At 49.0% G+C, this 20,017-nt stretch overlaps 1 protein-coding gene across 1 annotated transcript; it reads left to right on the forward strand.

The window, feature by feature from the left end:
- The first annotated feature begins 3,151 nt into the window (after window positions 1-3,151).
- TNNI3 (troponin I3, cardiac type) lies at window positions 3,152-16,320 on the forward strand. The gene is made up of 10 exons (XM_030195413.1): window positions 3,152-3,232; window positions 7,041-7,079; window positions 8,535-8,547; window positions 8,929-9,087; window positions 9,759-9,800; window positions 10,411-10,542; window positions 12,630-12,719; window positions 14,212-14,397; window positions 15,844-15,958; window positions 16,194-16,320. Exons 2-9 carry the CDS (start codon window positions 7,069-7,071, stop codon window positions 15,943-15,945), a joined length of 735 nt encoding a protein of 244 aa, XP_030051273.1. The 5' UTR covers window positions 3,152-3,232; window positions 7,041-7,068; the 3' UTR covers window positions 15,946-15,958; window positions 16,194-16,320.
- Window positions 16,321-20,017: the final 3,697 nt, after the last annotated feature.

Here is a 20,017-nt window from a genome sequence, read left to right on the forward strand (position 1 = left end):
TCCCATGGCTCGTCTTCACATGAGATCTGCTCAATGGACCCTAGCTTCCCAGTGGTGCCAAGCCACCGGGAATCTAGAGGATGTCATCCGTCTCTCCACCAGTTGCCGCACTTCACTGCTCTGGTGGACCATTCGGACCAAATTGACCTTGGGACGCCCATTCCAAATTCCACAGCCCACGAAAGTGCTGACGATGGATGCGTCTCTCCTGGGGTGGGGAGCTCATGTCGATGGGCTTCACACCCAAGGACTGTGGTCCCTCCAGGAAAAGGATCTTCAGATCAACCTCCTGGAGCTCCGAGCAGTCTGGAACGCACTGAAGGCTTTCAGAGATCGGCTGTCCTGTCAAATTATCCAAATTCGGACAGACAATCAGGTTGCAATGTATTACATCAACAAGCAGGGGGGCACCGGATCTCGCCCCCTGTGTCAGGAAGCCGTCGGGAATTGGCGTTGGGCTTGCCAGTTCGGCATGCTTCTCCAAGCCACATACCTGGCAGGCGTAAACAACAGTCTGGCCGACAGACTGAGCAGAGTCATGCAACCGCACGAGTGGTCGCTCCATTCCAGAGTGGTACGCAAGATCTTCCGAGAGTGGGGCACCCCCTCGGTGGACCTTTTCGCCTCTCAGACCAACCACAAGCTGCCTCTGTTCTGTTCCAGACTACAGGCACACGGCAGACTAGCGTCGGATGCCTTTCTCCTCCATTGGGGGTCCGGCCTCCTGTATGCTTATCCTCCCGTACCTTTGGTGGGGAAGACCTTACTGAAGCTCAAGCAAGACCACGGCACCATGATTCTGATAGCGCCTTTTTGGCCCCGTCAGATCTGGTTTCCTCTTCTTCTGGAGTTGTCCTCCGAAGAACCGTGGAGATTGGAGTGTTTTCCGACTCTCATCTCGCAGAACGACGGAGCGCTGCTGCACCCCAACCTTCAGTCTCTGGCTCTCACGGCCTGGATGTTGAGGGCGTAGACTTCGCTTCGTTGGGCCTGTCTGAGGGTGTCTCCCGTGTCTTGCTTGCCTCTAGGAAGGATTCCACTAAAAAGAGTTACTTTTTCAAGTGAGGAGGTTTGTCGTTTGGTGTGAGAGCAAGGCCCTAGAACCTCGTTCTTGCCCTGCACAGAACCTGCTTGAATACCTTCTGCACATATCAGAGTCTGGTCTCAAGACCAACTCAGTAAGGAATCACCTTAGTGTGATTAGTGCTTACCATTATCATGTAGAGGGTAAAGCCATCTCTGGAGAGCCTTTAGTCGTTCGATTCATGAGAGGCTTGCTTTTGTCAAAGCCCCCTGTCAAGCCTCCTGCAGTGTCATGGGATCTCAACGTCGTCCTCACCCAGCTGATGAAACCTCCTTTCGAGCCACTGAATTCATGCCATCTGAAGTACTTGACCTGGAAGGTCATTTTCTTGGTGGCAGTTACTTCAGCTCGTAGGGTCAGTGAGCTCCAAGCCCTAGTAGCTCATGCTCCGTATACTAAATTTCATCATAACAGAGTAGTCCTCCGCACTCACCCTAAGTTCCTGCCAAAGGTGATGTCGGAGTTCCATCTTAACCAGTCAATTGTCTTGCCAACATTCTTTCCCAGACCGCATACCCGCCCTGCTGAACGTCAGTTGCACACATTGGACTGCAAAAGAGCATTGGCCTTCTATTTGGAGCGGACACAGCCCCACAGACAGTCCGCCAAATTGTTTGTTTCTTTCGACCCCAATAGGAAAGGGGTCGCTGTCGGGAAACGCACCATCTCCAATTGGCTAGCAGATTGCATTTCCTTCACTTACGCCCAGGCTGGGCTGACTCTTTAGGGTCATGTCACGGCTCATAGTGTCAGAGCCATGGCAGCGTTGGTGGCTCACTTGAAGTCAGCCACTATTGAAGAGATTTGTAAGGCTGCGACGTGGTCATCTGTCCACACATTCAAATCACATTACTGCCTCCAGCAGGATACCCGACGCGACAGTCGGTTCGGGCAGTCGGTGCTGCAGAATCTGTTTGGGGTGTAAATCCAACTCCACCCTCCAGGACCCGAATTTATTCTGGTCAGGCTGCACTCTCAGTTAGTTGTTCTTCGTAGGTCAATTTCTGTTATACCCTCGCCGTTGCGAGGTTCAATTGACCTGGGTTCTTGTTTTGAGTGAGCCTGAGAGCTAGGGATACCCCAGTCGTGAGAACAAGCAGCCTGCTTGTTCTCGGAGAAAGCGAATGATACATACATGTAGCAGGTGTTCTCCGAGGACAGCAGGCTGATTGTTCTCACCTACCCTCCCTCCTCCCCTTTGGAGTTGCGTTTTTTATCAATTTTGCTTGTCATTCAACTGAGCGGGAACGGTCGCGCACGGGCGGGAAGACAGCCGCGCATGCGCGGTGGGCGTGCCCTGCGTGCGGGACCGCCCGTGAAGTTTTGTTCTGGTTGGTGGGGGCTGCCGTGGACGTCAACCCAGTCGTGAGAACAATCAGCCTGCTGTCCTCAGAGAACACCTGCTACAGGTATGTATCATTCGCTATACTGCTTATCCCAGAAATAGTGGATTTTCCCCAAGTCCAATTTAATAATGGTCTATGGACTTTTCCTTTAGGAAGCCGTCCAAACCTTTTTAAAACTCCGCTAAGCTAACTGCCTTTACCACATTCTCTGGCAACGAATTCCAGCGTTTAATTACACGTTGAGTGAAGAAATATTTTCTCCGATTCATTTTAAATTTACTACATTGTAGCTTCATTGCATGCCCCAATGTAGTAAATTTAAAACAAATTGGAGAAAATTTTTCTTCACTCAACGTGTGGATTCCTAAGTGCGTCTGGCATGGGGTATGGGTCTGGAACTCGAATCTAGTATATGTAAGCGTCTGCCTTTTCTCTCTGTCTCCTCCCTTCCGTTCTTTTCTTTATGGAGGTCCTTTCCTCTGAACGGTTTTATCTTGTACACAGCTATGATTTAGCGTTGCCTCCGTCTAGTAGCGCTATAGAAATGATAAGTAGCAAATATGAAATAAACAAAATTAAACTATTGCAGGTTCCAGTGGGAATGAGGGATGGGATGTGTGTGTATGTGAGATAACAGCAGCAAATGGCACCGAGGAGGTCAGCATTATCTTTCCCTCCTTATAAGGATGGGCTTTGTCAGGCAGGGTCCTTTTAACTCCCGGAGCGCAGCCCCTGCAGGCTCTTTACAGCTGCCCTGGAGTCGTGATATTCTCCAACCTCTCTGCCAGCGCACCACAAACAGGTACTGTATATGCCAGGCATCCTTACCTCCTGGGATGGGACGAAGCGTTCTTGAGGACCTACCCCAGGTACTGGGTGTTTGCACCTCTCCTCCCATCCCCTGGACATGGTGTCACTGGGAATCTGACCTGTTCTCCTACCCCCATTGGCAGGTAAGCTGGGCATCTTCACCTCCCATCCCACCCCCTCCCCGGAACACGGTGTCACTGGGGCCGGGATCTGGGGTACCGTAAGCTGGGTTTCCCTGACTCTTCCCTCGGCGGTGTCAATGTTTTATGATTTATAACCCACCTTGACGAAATATCTACAATGAAAACGCAGCGGGAGAGTCAAGTCAGTGAGGCACAGACAAATCACGGCAGGTCAAAAGTTTGGCTTAACAGGTGACGTTTTAGCATCCGTTTAAAAGGCGTTACGTTATGTTGTGCCTTCAGTACTAAGGGTAGCTTGTTGCACTCCGAGGGGCCGGCTCCAGAAAACAAGCCAGTTCTTGTAATATTCAGATGCAAGTGTCTTAAAGTCGGCACAAGCACCTGCTGAACGCAGAGATCTTGACGGCATGTAACGTTGCAATACACTGCGCAGATAGTAAGATAATGCCTAGTGTAATTTATTTATTTATTAGTTACAGTTATATCCCACATTTTCCCACCTATTTGTAGGCTCAATGTGGCTTACATAGTACCGGAGAGGCGTTACAGACTCCGGTGTAAACAAATACAAAGTGATGTGGTAAGATAAAGTTCATGTGGCACAGCCACACTAGGGAATCGTACAACGGAAGAGTTATGTTATGTCCATTGTGTTCTTTTGTTGTGTAATCCCAAACGAGCTTAGTAGCAACAATTTCAATTAGATTCTTTGTGCCACAGAAGCCACCACAACTGCTGCAGGCGCAAATATACAATATTACAATAATCCAAAGTATTAAGAATGATCTGCCCTGGGGTTCTTAGGCTGTTTCTGCTCCAGACTGAATAGGCCTCATGGTATGTTAGAAAACTGGTTAAAATCTGAGCACATTGTACCTCCTCTGTCTCTCTGACGCTGACAGCTCCTCTCTTAGCAGAGAACTTTGAGCTAAGAGATGTCACATCGAAATGGGATTGAAGGTGAAAAGCAATTTCCGGCTTTGTCCTTGGGGAGTCCCTTTTGGTGTGGAACGTTTTCTTATTTTGTAGTAGCTCAGGGCAGTTAGCGGGGTTTAAAAAAGGGTCTGGATGGCTTCCTAAAAGAAAAGTCCAAAGACCATTATTAAATTGACTTGGGGAAAATCCACTGCTTATTTCTGGGATAAGCAGCATAAAATGTTTTGTACTTTTTTGGGATCTTGCCAGGTATTTGTGACCTGGATTGGAAACAGAATGCTGGGCTTGATGGACCTTTGGTCTGTCCCAGTGTGGCAATACTTATGTACTTATGAGATAGCAGCCTGGGACATTTTTGGTTCTTGTCAGGATCCTTCCAGGGATGTCGGATCTCAACTGCCCATTTTTGGAGCTCTTTTTGGAGAGGGCCTCCTTTTGACAGAGTTGCTTATCTCTAGCATTGCTTGTCTGAGTTGTGTTACAGGAGGTGCTGAAAGGCCGCAGGCTCAGTGATGGAAGTGTAAAACCACCCAACACGCACTGCATAGCCTCTGAATCGCTGATACTTTCAGCCCTTGCGGTCTGAAGCTTCTCCTGACATCTTCAGCCCCTTCATTATATGCACTGGGGTAATGTGTCCCGCTGGTATTTAAAAGTCCCTACGTGTTTTACATTTTGCAGAAATCTCTAGTATTTCCTGCCCCTGTGCTTTCTGCATTTTGCTGATGTCTCCCCCATTTTCCAGGATGCAACAGCAGCCAACTCAGCATGGTTCCTGAAGCCAATAGAGGCTGCAACTTCAATCTCTCTCCCCTGTATTTTCCTCTTGAATTTTCCTGGTGGGATCTATCTTGCCATCAATGGACAGGTCTTCCGCAGACAAAAGTGTTGGGTACCTGTCCCCACAGGAGGACATCTAGGGGGTTCCAGAGACCTAGTGGAGATAGGATGCAGAGAGTAGAGAGGCTGAACACTGGAAGATGAGGTTGGAGATTGGGTGGCAGGGGCTAGGGAAGCCTAGTGGAAGAAGGAGATTGGAGAGGAAGCAGAAGACTGGGAGACAGGGCCCAAGTTAAAGAGTGGTGGAGACATTAGAGAGAATGATCCTACAGCAAGTAGAATCTGTAGGTTGAGCCTGCAAAAATATTTAATACAGTAGAATATTTAAATCAAACTCCTGTTAGGCTGGGTATGTGGTCCCTTCAAAATGTGATCCTTCTAGGTCTGCTGAGAGGCAGGAGAGGCCAAGCAGATGCAAAAGACCAAGAGAAGGGAACAGAAGTTGAAGAATGAGATGCTATAATTTGTTTTGCTGTTACTATTACCATTTTGAAATGATTTCTTTCCACTTTTAAGTTACAATAATGCAAACATGCTATCTGGAAGGGAGTGCAGGCTCAGAGAGGTGGCAGTCAGGAACTGGAGAGGTGGAGGCAGGGACTAGATAAGCCAGCTGGAGGAGGGAGACTTGGAATAGGGTGCGGGAGACTCCTTGCTGGTGTGATGAAATCGAGACACTGGTGCCTTCTGTGTGCAGCCAGAGATAAGGGATTTTATTTTTAGTAGTCCTCTGTAAATCACCTCTGTGGTATGTTGTTCCTTATTTCACTGCCTTCACCAGGCTCATTCAGGAGAGGGGGCAGAGGAGGAGAGATGGGGAACCTCCTATCCCCCTTTTCTTGCCCGGCCAAGGTCAAAAATCCATTACCATTCACTTCTTGGACATTGCAAGAGATGTGCAGGTGTTGTAACTATAAACTTGTTGATGTGTAAGTGCTTTTTTAAAGTCTAGGAAATGTTTTTCAAAGTGCTGTCTGTTGACAAGGATATTACAGATGAAATGCTTTGTAAGGTCCCAGTAGATATCACAAGTTAACCGTGTCCAGTGCAGGCAAAAAAATAAACCTTCTGTGGTGGATAGCCACTGAGTCAACTCAACAAGCCCTTCCTCATCTGTCTTTGCTTCGATGTATGTAAGGATTTATCAGTTGGAATTTTATCAGGGGAAAGTTCAATGAGACAGTCAAAACTATGAGTCCCTGCCTGCAATTAGATACAGAACTGAATCCGCCTGTCCCACTGGCCCGGTGCAAGGTGGTCGGACCCATTTCCCAGTCTTCTTTCCTGAGGGAGCTGAGATGGCTAACCTTCCCCTTTCTCTCTCCATCCAGTTTGTACCTCTTTCTGATGGAGGTGCTCATTCAGGGTTTTCAAAGTCTGGCTTGGAGATGCCACAGTTTGTGTCTAATTTGCCGGGAATATATGCATGAGATATATTTACATATGCAGATTTTTCTCATGCACATCCTGAAAACCAGGTTAGCATTGGGAGTCCCCAGAACACATATGGGTAGCCCTGGTTTAATGGAACGGCAGCTCCAGTCCCCAGTTAAGAGAGGTAGGGTTGCAGCTGGCTCCAGATTCACCTGACACGGTGGATCCAGTCTTGGGTTTACCCCTGCGCATGCAGGGACTTTTAGTGCAGATGTCTATATCATATTCCCTAAGCAAGACTACAAGTCTCTGCATGCAGTGGGAATAAGTAAACCCAGGACTGCACCGACCCAGTTGGGCAAATCTGGAACCAGTTGCCAGCCCTTCATGGAGCTTCCACAGAACTGTGTAGTGTTCTGGTTTGTGGAGCAGCCACGTGCCTGCTTGCTGCTCTGTGCTGGTGTTGAGGAGATGTAATCACTGTTTATATCCATTTTTCCATTCCAGCTCTTCCTATTGTAGACGTCTCCTGGCCATGGCTGATGAGTAAGTACCTGACCACCTGCAGATGCTCAAAACTCCGGCACTGGAGTTTTACCGCCCAGTCAGCGTGGCTGATCAGCTTCCTCATGCTCAATGCTAAACGACATGCAAATGTAATCGTGGCCATAGTGTTGCGCATGAGGGGCAACTCTGGGCAGCTCTTGAGCACATGCCCAGAAAGCATATGAGAAAAGCCCTGACCTGTCAAACCTGCTACCACCTCCTGCAGATGCCTCCTCAAAATGGCAGTGCACTGCCTGGTGCTTCACTGCCATATAAAGGAGAAACTCAGGATAAACCGGTCAGAGTGGGGTGGTGTCGCCATTTTGAGGAGGCACCCACAGAAGGAAAGAGCAGCAGGACTCTGTCCCTTCTCCAACTTTGAGGTAGGCTACAGATGGGGGGGGTGGGGGGGGGCAGGGCCACCGCTAGGCCACCAGGGATGGTCTTCGGGATAGGAGGGTGGGCAGGACTGGGGTCCCACTGGACCACCAGGGTTAAAGTCATGTGAGGGGGGCATTACTTGACCACCAGAAGTTGTCAACTCATCATTAGTTGTCCCACTTCTACTCCCTACCTCAATCAGAATGCCTTGCGTAATTATAGTTAAATTTCTTCTGTGTGTGGGGTGGATAGGTGGAAGTCCCTAGCAGTAAGAAGGTGAAGAAGGCTTACCCCTATCTGCTACCCCCCCGGGGTGGACAACCGCGGTCCTCCTAGGCCACAACCCAGTCGGGTTTTCAAGATTCCACAATGAATATGCACGAGATTGAGTTGCATGTAGTGCTTCCAGGGTATACAAATGTATCTCGTGCATATTCATTGTGGGAATCTTGAAAACCTGACTGGGATGTGGCCTAGGAGGACCGTGGTTACCCACCCCTGTGCTACCCTATAGGATCTCCATCTCAGCAAGGCCTGAGGTTGCTTATCCATGACCTTTCCCCTTTCCACTGTATGTGTGGATGGGTATTGCCTTCTGTTCTTGAGGGGCATGCAGCAGGGGCAAAAGCAGGACTGGATAAGCTTCTCCCTGTGATCCAGGTGAGGAGGCAACCTTTTTGGCCTATTCTGAAGGATCAATCCCACATCTGTCCCAACTTAGTATTGAAAGAACTTGGCACAACTGGTAGCCCTAATGCTTTACACTGCCTCCCCCTATAGAAATGTGCTCCGGGTACCTCTCTGTCCTTCAGGCCACAATGTGAGATTCCCTGGTTCTCCTGCCGAAGCACCAAACACTCTCACCCCTCCATCTCTCCCCCTACCCCTCCATCTTCTGATCTCAGACCTGCTGGATAGGATTCAGTGGCTGCCACTGGCAGGTCCTGTCCAGCCCGACCTCAGGGATGCTGGGTCGCCTGGGGTTTGAGGGGGGGGGGACAAAGCAAGGGCCAAGGCAGATATCCCCTTCCTCCATGCAGTGACTGAAATATTGCTTTTTTTTTTTTCTTACAGGGAAGAAGTGACTGTAAGTATTAAACTGTAACCCCCTTCACCCCAACCTTTTAACCTTCTTTTAATAACTGTACTGCTACTGAGTCCAGACACAACTCATGATAAAGAGTCTGACTACATCAGCAAACTAGGGGCAGATAAACCCCCTGAGCCCCCCCCCCCCCCCCATCAAAAAAAGCTTGTAAGGGCAATTCACAAAGAGCTTCAGAATTTAATATTCCTTACTCTCAGGGGGACTGAGGTCATTATAACCAGATCCTTAAAATCAATGCATGTGAATTCATTTTGCATGAAGCTTGAATCTGGTTCTCAGAATCCAGATTGGGACTTGGGGAAAGTGTGGTGGTTGTGAAGCCTGAAGGAGGTAATGTCATGCTGGTGGCTTCCTTCACAGTATGAGGAGGAGGAGGAGTATGTGGAGGAGGAAGAGGAAGAGATTGTGGAAGAAGAACCAGAGCCACCTAAGCCGGCTCCCCCTCCGGTGGCACCGCCCCCCATTCGCAGGCGTTCATCTGCCAATTACCGCTCCTATGCCACAGAACCCACAGAGAAGGTGAGGAGAATGAAGTGTGGCACTGACCTGCACACCTGGATTGCATCCAGAGACCTTCCCTGCCCCTCAGCCCCATAGTCCAGCATCTTCCCTTCCCTACTATCAAAGTGTCCAGCATCTCCCCTTCTCTCCTTCTGTGTCCAGCAGCCTCCCTTGTCTGTCTTTGTGTCTAGCATCTCCCCTTCTATGTCCAGCAGCCTCCCTTGTCTTATATCTCTGTGTCCAGCTTCTCTTCTCCCTTCCTGTGTCCAGCAGCCTCCCTTGTCTTACCTCTTTGTGACCAGCATCTACCCCTCTTCCAGGGCCAGCCTTACCAATTGAGCAGCTATGTTTTTTCACACATCCAGCTTTTCAGCTCTATGTATCAGCCCCTACTAAGGCACCACATCCCTTCCCATCCTTCTCAAGTCATCCCTGCCCGCTTCCTTTCCCCCCAGTCTCTCCTCACTGCCACCAGCACTGCTAAGACATCTGCCTAGGCTGTCCTGCAATATCAAGAGTTGCACAGGACCTGGAGCATGTAGGCACACTCAAGGCCTGTGCATCCATCCACCTTGTGCCAGGGACGGCCCTGGGGCATGATTTGTGGAGAGGCAATTTGTGTATGTGAGTTTACATGTGAGACTGTGAAATAATATTTAAGTTGTACTAAGTGATATTTCTTTATGCAGAGGAAACCCAAGATTTCTGCCTCCAGGAAACTCCAACTTAAGGTAAGGCCAGGTCTCCACACCTGAGGAGTGGAAAAAAGCTGGAGAGGTGCCCTGGAACTGGGGGAATAATGCAGAGCCCTGCCCTTGGGTTGCAGAAAACTGAGGGAGTGGTACATGATGGGGGTGGCGGAGGGGAAAGCTGATGTGCACGGTTGTGGAGGGAGACCTCAGGTTGATGCTGTCTGAGGCTTTTCAATAAGAGACATTCAGACCTCTGTGAATGATATTAATAAAGCACAAGATATGAACCTTTTTCAGAGGACAGACAACACTAGATGTGAGGTCATGTGGTTGTGTGGAGGTAGATAGGGCACTACGTCAGAAAACATTTGTACAGGGAATGGGGGGGGGAGGGGGATATATAGCCTCAGACAAAGATATCCTCATTCCTGGCGCCTGTCCTGATTGCACAGTGCATAGGTGCTTCTAATACACTAGAAATGATGCATAGGGCAGAAGGCCAGAGCCATCAACGGGGTCATGAATAAAGTGAGGTCCCTAGAGACGGGGCGGGAGGGGGAGAAGGTCCACACAGGGCCCTTGTAGGGTATGCATGTCCCTTTTCTACGTCAGTATAAACACACAGCTTCATCTTTCTGTTCCACTCCAGACACTGATGCTGCAGATCGCAAAGAATGAGCTGGACAGAGAGGAGGAAGAGAGAGCCCAGGAGAAGGAACGCTTCCTGGCGGAGAACTGCGAAAGACTGCAGCTGTCCGGACTGTCTCTCTCCAAGCTGCAGGTAGGAACTGGTGGGGAATGCTGTGATCTTGGGGATCCTGTAGGAGAAGGTACCTTATTGCTAAGTGTCGAAACTACAGTACATATTTCTTACACCGATGACAACTTTACAAGTCACTGGTGAGGCCCCACCTGGAGTATTGTGTTCAGTTTCGGAGGATGTATCTTGCTAAGGATGTAGAAAGATGAAGAAGGTGACAAAAACGAAATGGGGCTTGTGCCATAAGACGTATGAGAAGAGACTGGAAGACCTGAATATGTATACCCTAGAGAAGAGGAGGGACAGTGGAGATATAATACAGACGTTTAAATACTTGAAACGTATTAATATAGAAACAAATCTTTTCCAGAGAAGGGAAAATGGTAAAACTAGAGGACATGAATTGAGGTTGCAGAGTGGTAGATGTGAAGCGTCTGTTTACTCTTTCCAAAAATACTAGGACTAAGGGGAATGCGATGAAGCTACAAAGTAGTACATTTAAAATGAATCGGAGAAAATGTTTCTTCACTCGATGTGAAATTAATCTCTGGAATTTGTTGCCAAAGAATGTGGTTAAGGTGGTTAGCTTAGTGGGGTTTGAAAAAGGTTTGGATGGCTTCCTAAAGGAAAAGTCCATAGACCATTATTAAATGGACTTGGGGGAAATGCACTGCTTATTTCTGGGATAAGCAGCATAAAATGTTTTGTACTTTGTTGGGATCTTGCCAGGTATTTGTGACCTAGATTGTCCACTGTTGGAAACAGGATGCTGGGCTTGATGGACCTTCAATCTGTCCCAGTATGGCAATACTTATGTACTTATAGACTTAGGAGTAATGTTAGGAAAGAAATATTTTCACAGAGAGGGTGGTTGATACCTGGAATGCCCTCCTGAGGGAGATAGTGGAGAAAAAAACTGTGGCGGAATTCAAAATGGTGTGGGATGGACATAGAGAGGCATATTTTCAAAGCACTTAGCCTTCCAAAGTTCCATTATCTGCTGTCACTTGAAAATCAGTCCTGACAAAACAAATGTCTTAAGAGTTTGGGGGGGGGGGGGGGTTCAGGTGGTAGAATAGTAAGAAAGACATTTTTTTAATTTGAAGATGTTACACCACATCCAATCTGTTCTGAATCCACAGCATTTCCAGCCTGATGGTATTAACACATCTACAGGTCGATAATGCGATTTAACCAGCCAGAAACTGCTTCTGGATGGTTAAATCACCTGTTCGGAGCTAACTGATCATTTTTATAACTGGTTACTGGTCACAAATTTGAATTTTGGAGGGAACGACCGTTGGTCACAAATTTAAGTTTTGGAGGGAAAGTCCTTTGGTCACAAATTTGTATTTTGGAGGGAAAGACATTAAATATAAATATTGGAGGACAAGTTTGTTGGTCACAAATTTGAATTTTGGAGGGAAAGACCTGTGGTCATAAATTTGAATTTTGGAAGGAAAGTTTTTTTGGTCACAATTTTAAATTCTGGCAGGAATGAGGCTTGAAAATTAATCGGAAAGACAAGCAATCCCTCAGAAGTCAGCACAAGCAAACCAAAGGGCGGGAATGACCAAGGCGATGAATCAAGAAGTTGTTTAATAAGTCTTTATTATACATTCACTTGGAGTCGGCACAATCCAAAAAAAAGTGGACAAGCATTCACTGGAGCGTAGGTGATGTCACGCTCCAATGAATTCTTGTCCACTTTTACTGAATTGTGTTTATTAAACAACTTCTTCTTGATTCATTGTCTTGGTCATTCCCACCGTTTGCTTCTGAAAATTAATTGGGACAGTTCTGCCTGCCTTCCTGAGGAAACCACCCACTTCAAACCTCAACCAATCAGGTTTGAATATATATAAAGAGAAATTGCAGACCTCCCAGCACACCATAATGGCTTAAACGTCACTTACTCAGACACAGCAAGACCCTGACAACTGCAACAATCATGACACCAGCCGTGGCAACCTAGAACAGAAATTATAATTAAGCCACAGGGAATGATGGAGAAGAAGCGAAAACTTGCAGTTGTGCCTCTGGTATCGGCTTGTACCCGAGTTTTCTATGTCTGTTTCTCCTTCTCCCCCCCCCCCCCCCCCCCCCAGGAGCTCTGTAGGCAGCTGCATTCCCAAGTTGACATCGTGGACGAGGCGAGATATGACATGGAGGCAAAAGTAAACAAAAGCATCACTGAGGTATGTCCGTCTGGTGGGTGGAAAAGGGATTGGGGCATGGGGGATGTACTTCCTACTTCCACACCCTCCTGAATTAGATCTGTGAGCCAGAACTGGGACTGGCAGCAAGGACGTCCCTGCTGGGCATTAGAGCACAGGGTGGCAGCTGAGATGGGTGGGTGGTGACCTGGTTGCATGGAACCTCCTCATAGTATCAGAGGCAACTAAGCAGGGAGAGGATCTGACACCTGGAGCCTGTATCTGTTCCAAATAAAGTCGGATTCTCTGTTATCGATGTGTCGTCCATGTGAGATTTGGAAGACACTTGAGACCCAGAGAGCCAGGGAAGCTCACACATATCGTGTCATCTGTTAAACCAGTGAAATGACTTTTCATCTGAAACTCAACATATAATGTAGGATAGCTGTGGAGGAGAGTGAGAGACCATGCGGAACCAGGGGGGGGGGGAATGAGGGGAGTGAACTGGGACCAGTTAGCAACATACAGCAATGGCTGATGCAGAAAAAGAAATCCAGAGGTAATCTCATGTACTTAGGAAAGAGTAACTCATAGCTTTCCCAATCTCTTCCATCCTTCCTCCATCTTGTTGATCCCTCTTCCTCTTTCTCTCTGCCGTCTCTGGTCCCTCTTTCCTCCTCTCTTCCATCTTCTCTCCTTCCCTCTGGTCCCTCTCCCCCCTCCCATCCTTCCTCCCTTCCTCTATCTCCTTGATCCCTCTTCTCCCCCTCCCATACTTCCTCTATCTCTCTGGTCCCTCTCCTCCCCCTCCCTCTATCTCTCTGGTCCCTCTCCTCCCCCTCCCATCCTTCCTCTATCTCTCTGATCCCTCTCCTCCACCTCCCATCCTTCCTCTCTCTGGTCCCTCTCCTCCACCTCCCATCCTTCCTCTATCTCTCTGATCCCTCACCTCCCCCTCCCTCTATCTCTCTGGTCCCTCTCCTCCACCTCCCATCCTTCCTCTATCTCTCTGATCCCTCACCTCCCCCTCCCTCTATCTCTCTGGTCCCTCTCCTCCCCCTCCCATCCTTCCTCTATCTCTCTGATCCCTCTCCTCCCCCTCCCATCCTTCCTCCATCTCTGATCCCTCTCCTCCACCTCCCATCCTTCCTCTCTCTGGTCCCTCTCCTCCACCTCCCATCCTTCCTCTATCTCTCTGATCCCTCACCTCCCCCTCCCTCTATCTCTCTGGTCCCTCTCCTCCCCCTCCCATCCTTCCTCCATCTCTGATCCCTCTCCTCCCCCTCCCATCCTTCCTCTATCTCTCTGGTTCCTCTTCCCCTCCCCCTCTCACATTCTTCCTTCCTCTCTCTGGTCCCTCTTCTCCCTCATCTTTCCTTTCCCTCTCTGATCCCTCTCTTCCTTCCCCACCTCTCTCCCGTCCTCCTTTTATCTTTCTGGTCCCTCTCTCTTCACTTTTGTCTCCTCCTATCTGTTGTTCCTTCCTTTCACGCCTCTTCTCTACCACCCCCACTCACCCCTGCCTGATTTACAGATCGAGGACTTGAAGCAGAAAATTTTTGACCTACGGGGCAAATTCAAGCGCCCCCAGCTGCGGCGAGTCCGGCTGTCCGCTGATGCCATGATGCGGGCCTTGCTTGGCACCAAGCACAAAGTGTCTACGGATCTGAGAGCCAACCTCAAGCAAGTCAAGGTGGTGAAAAAAGAAGACGGGGAAAAGGTAAGGGAGGAAGGGGGGGGGGGGGGGTTGAGATAGTGAACCATCTGCTCAGCAATGCCCTTCACCCTCTGTCTGTGCTCAGTCTGGCTTCTCTTTATCTCTCCCTCTCCCCCTCCTGTATCTGTCCTTGGGGTTGCTCAGTGACAAACATAGAAACATGACAGCAAATAAGGGCCAAGTGGCCCATCCAGTCTGCCCTTCCTCAGTAGCCACTAACTCCTCCATTTCCTAAGGGATCCCATGTGCCTGTCCCTCACGTTCTTAAATTCTGACACAGTCTTTGTCTCCACTGCCTCCACTGGGAGGCCATTCCACGCATCCACCAGCCTTTCCGTGAAAGGGTGTTTTCTTAGATTCCTCTTAAGTCTATTTCCTTTTAACTTCATCGTATGCCTCCTCATTCCAGAGTTTTCCTTCATTTGAAAAAGGTTCCCTTCCTGTACATTGATGCCCCTGAGATATTTAAATGTCTCTATCATATCCCCTTTCTCCTGCCTCTCTTCCTGCGTATACCTGTTGAGGTTCATGAGCCTATCACAATATGTTTTATGACCGAGACTGCTTATCAGTTTGGTAGCCGCTCTCTGGACCAACTCCATGCTGTTTATATCTTTCCTTAGGTTGGGTCTCCAGAATTGCATGCAATACTCTAAATGGGGCCTCACCAGAGACTTCTACAAGGGCACTATCACCTCTTTTTTTCTGCTGGTCTTCCCTCTCCTTATGCACCCCAGTGGCGTAGCTACGTGGATTTGGCCCTGGACCCCCCTGCCAACGACCCCCCTCCCGCCGCCAACCTTCCCCCGCCGTCGGCTACCTTTGCTGGCGGGGGTCGGGGTCCCCTGCCAGCAAAGGTAGCCAACGGTGGTGGCGGGAGGGGGGGTCAAAGTTGGTGGTGGTGGCGACGGCAGCGGCGGGGGGGGGGGGTCAAAAATGGCGGGAGGTCGGCGGCGCCGGGGGGGGGGGCTAAAATGTGCCCCCTCACCTTGGGCTCTGGATTCCCCTCCCGCCGAAGTCTAGCTACGCCCCTGATGTACCCAAGCATCCTTCTGGCTTTGACCGTCACCTTTTCTACCTGTTTGGCCACCTTAAGGTCATCGGACTCAATTACCCCTGTTCCACTCTTCTTTCGTACACAGAATCACTTCACCCCCTATATTGTACCCTTCCCTTGGATTCTTGTACCCCAAGTGCATGACCCTGCATTTCTTAGCATTAAATCTTAGTTGCCAATTTTCAGACCAAGCTTCTCCAGATCCTTCCTTATGTCATCCACACCCTCCGGGGTGTCCACCCTATTACAGAGCTTGGTATCATCTGCAAAGAGACAAACTTTACCAGATGGCCCTTCTGCAATATCACTCACAAAGATGTTAAAAAGAGTCGGACGGTTGGAGGGGGGACATGTGGCCCTGCTGCTTCTTATTGTGCCTTCTGTTCACCCAGGATATTCGTGAGGTGGGAGACTGGAGGAAAAACGTTGATGCCCTGAGTGGCATGGAGGGCAGGAAAAAGAAATTTGAGACTCCAGGCACCGGACAAGCTTGAGACCCCCAGTCCAGTAAGTACCAATCAAGTATTACCTGGGGTTAGATAAACCATTCCCTACAGCGCTTCCTGCTGGGAAAGGCTGGGACTGCAGGACCTGTGACCTCCCCCTATACCCAGGGCTCCTGCACTATTTGCTACAGCACCTCCTGCTGGGAGAGGCTGGGACTGCAATTGAAGCTGCTGAGTTAACTATGATATCGTTGTTGATAAAGTTATTAATCTTGTTCTATATGTTTATTTTTCAGGTTACAAATCTTCCTAGGTGCCAGAAACTTTGCTTCCTCAGTGAAAATGTTCTGCCTAAGTTACGATCTTGCCTTTTACAGCTTTGCAGCAGTTTGTGTTGTGTTTAAAATAAACCTCTGCTTATGAAACGAATCCCTGTACAGTGCGGATAGCTTCTGGCTTGAATGAGGGAGAGTGAGAGAGAGAGAGGGTGAGCAGGGAAAGAGTGTGTGTGTGAGAGAGAGTGGGGGAGGTTGTGAGGGGTGTGAGAGAGGGAGTGGGAGTGGAAGGAAGGGGCAGAAGAGAGAGGAAGAGAGACAGATCGTCCGGCATGGGAGGATAGAGGAGGAGTGATTGTGGGTGAGAGAGGAAACACTCTTTGGTCTCATCAGTTAGACACATCCAGGGTCGTTTGGAGAGTCACACCACACCAGGGCCAGCCCTAAATTTAACCTGCCATTCCTTGTCCATTCCAGTTGCCAAAAACGCGGATGTACTTGAGTCTGCACAGGCTTCTCTCCGCCTATCCCAAACATGTGTGGGGTAAACACAAAGCAATCCTGTTTAGAAGGAATGGATCCACGGAATCTTTGCGGAGATTGGGTGGCAACACCGGTAATTGGGAAGCGAAACCGGTGCTGGGCAGACTTCTACGGTCTATGCCCTGATCGTAACTGAATAGATAGGTATGGGCTAGAGTGTAAATTTAAAGGGGCTTTGACGTCAGCTTCAGAACTTAGTACAAGAACAGTACTGGGCAGATTTCTACGGTCTGTGCCCTGAGAATGGCAAGGACAAATCACTGGGGTATACATATAAAGTATCACTTACCATATAATTGAGTTTATCTTGTTGGGCAGACTGGATGGACCGTACAGGTCTTTATCTGCCATCATTTACTATCCTATATAATAAAACGCACCTCCAACATTCTGAAGCTGACTGCATGGCCGAGGCATTCCTGTTCTCTGTATCCATCTCCTGAATTGAAATCACGTACTTCCGGGTTCGTCACAAGCAGAAGTGACCAACCACACGAGGTTTCTCGGCTTCAGAATGTTGGAGGTGCATTCTATTAAATAGGATTGGTCAGTTCCTTGAAGCACAGCCAGAGCTCAGCATCCTGCACAGTAACGCTCAGACACCAGAGAGAGGGGGGGGGGGCTGACACCAGAGAGAGAGAGAGAGAGGGAGGGAGGGGGGGCCTGACACCAGAGAGGGGGGGAGGTATCTCTGTCACACACACACACTCTCTCTCTCTCTCACACAGTCAATGTCTTTCTCTCTCTCACTCTCACAGTCAATGTCTTTCTCTCTCTCACTCTATGTCTCACACTGTATCACATTCACCCTCTATGTGTCACACAGTCACTCACACACTCTCTTGGTCTCATACACAGTCTCACAGAGAGTCTGTGTCTCACACACACTCTCTCGCACACACTGTATCTGTGTGAAACACACACTCTCTCTCACATTGTCTCACATACGCACTTGCACACACTCTCATTCTCACACACACACTCTCTCTCTCACAGACACACTCGCACCCAGACTTACTTTCTCTCTCACACACACACATACACACTCGCACATTCACTCTCTCTCTCACACACAGTCACTCTCACATACACTCTCTCAAACATACACACTCTGAGGAAAACCTTGCTAGCGCCCGTTTCATTTGTGTCAGAAACAGGCCTTTTTTTACTAGTGTTACTATGTTACTCTTTGGGGTTCTACATGGAATGTTGCTACTAATTGGGATTCCGGAATCTTGTAACTCTTTAAGGTTCCAGAATCTTGCTATTCTTTGGGGTTCTACTTGGAATGTTGCTACTCTTTGAGATTCTATATGGAATCTTGTAACTTTAGGATTCCAGAATCTTCAGAACTTTTAGTACAAGAACAGTGCTGGGCAGACTTCTACGGTCTGTGCCCTGAGAATGGGAAGGACAAGTCAAGCTCGGGTATAAAGTATCACATATCATGTAAAATGAGTTTATCTTGTTGGGCAGACTGGGTGGACTGTTCAGGTCTTTATCTGCCGTCATTTACTATGTTACTTTGTTGTGAAGAAAATTTATGGGTGTTACCAATACAGTGGAGGGGGGCAGCAGATGCATTGCACAGGCTTTGTGAACCCCAAGGATAGATTATTCCTCACTTTTGACATGAAAGTCTGTAGAAGAAAGAGCAGGGAGGGGGGTTACACCAGGGCTGACTGAGTCAGAGTGAGAGAGAACAGGAATTCCCGGCTGGGGCAGACACAAGGAGACCCTCAGACCCTACGACTAGAGACGGGGGGGGGGGGTCCTTCTTTGTACCCAGCATCAGGATGCACCGAGGCCCTTCTCTAGAAGGAAAAGAGCAGGCCCTTAGTCCACTGCATTTAATAAAAGGGACCCCCAAGCTCGCTGGCTCCTAACACAGAGCATTCTGGGACCCATAGTCTTTGTGTCATACAGCAAGAGGCAGAGGTGCCAGGAGGCTTTGAGGTTTAGAAGTTCTGCAGGCTGGGATCAGGGATGGTCTTGTGTCTGTGACCTTTACAATGCTCCCTAGAGTACAGAGAGATCCAAGGGGTTCTCCCCATCCCCCCCCCCCTCCACCACCACCACCACCACCACCACACCCATTATGCTGGTTGCTCCCTTCCTGTCTCCCAACTTCTATTTGAAGTGAAATGCCAGCTGGGTATTTATAGCACTGGAATCCTGACTTGAATTACAAAGGGGGGGGGGGGTCCTCAACCGTCCCTTGTCTTGATTGGAGGTGAGAGACGCACTGTTGCCGCACGACAGTGAGTAGAGGTGTGACCGAGGGATAGCTCCCTGAAGAACGAGACGCTGATAGTCCCCACTCCAGGGTCTGGTTGGTAGGTGCCAAGGAGGTTTTATGACGAGATGGCATGACATCAAAAGTTGAAGCCGTCTCCCCCATGCAGCCGCCATATTGTGTGACCCCAAACATTCGCAGACGCTATTGATAACAATAGCAAACGTGAGGTTTATGACTGACTAGGTGTGTGGGGGTTTTCCCCTATTTGACAGCTTTTTTATTTATTTGAAAGCTTCCCATATGTAACCTGAGGTATTTTTTAACCTTGGGGGGGGGGGGGGGAGTCTTGGGATGTGAGCCATGGTCCCACTACAGGTGTGTGCATGTCAGAGCAGCAGCCTTGTTTTTGGAGCTGCAGGAGGCTCAATTTTTGTAGGGGGCAGCTTTAAGAAAGGTCCCAGTTCTGCTTGACCCTTGGGGCTCAGTTGGGGGAACTTCTGCAGTTCCTAAAACAAGTTTGCCACTCCGGACTGCCCGTGGCAGGACGACAGCTCCTGCCCAGGACCCCCCAGAGGTACAAAAAATCTTGGGTTACATATGGGAAGTTTTCAAATAAATAAAAAAGTTGTCAAATAAGAGAAAAAAAAACCCACACCTAAGCAGTCATAAACCTCACAAGTTTGCTATTGTTTTCAATAGCGTCTGTGAATGTTTGGGGGTCACACAAGATGGCGACAAGCTCCACCCACTGGCTTCAGCCCACAGAATGGGCCAGATAGGCTCATGCCGTCTCCTGTCACGAAACCTTCTTGGTGGGTACAGACCCCTCCTGTGTGCCCATGTCTCCCTCTCATTATCTGGCTCTCACATTCCTGCTGTCATCCCCTGCTCAGAACAAAGGCTGAGACCCTGTCCAGCAAGCAGATGGACAGACACAGGTGACCACAGGGCCTAGTCCTGCCTTCTCGGCTGTCATTTTGTGAAGTATCACCCTTTCACCCCAGAGCCTCAGCTCTGAAGGTGCTAGGTGTTACAGTAACAGGGATGTTGACCCAAACCTGCA

The sequence above is a fragment of the Microcaecilia unicolor genome, chromosome 3 (genome assembly GCF_901765095.1).
Source record: "Microcaecilia unicolor chromosome 3, aMicUni1.1, whole genome shotgun sequence".
NCBI lineage: Eukaryota > Metazoa > Chordata > Amphibia > Gymnophiona > Siphonopidae > Microcaecilia > Microcaecilia unicolor.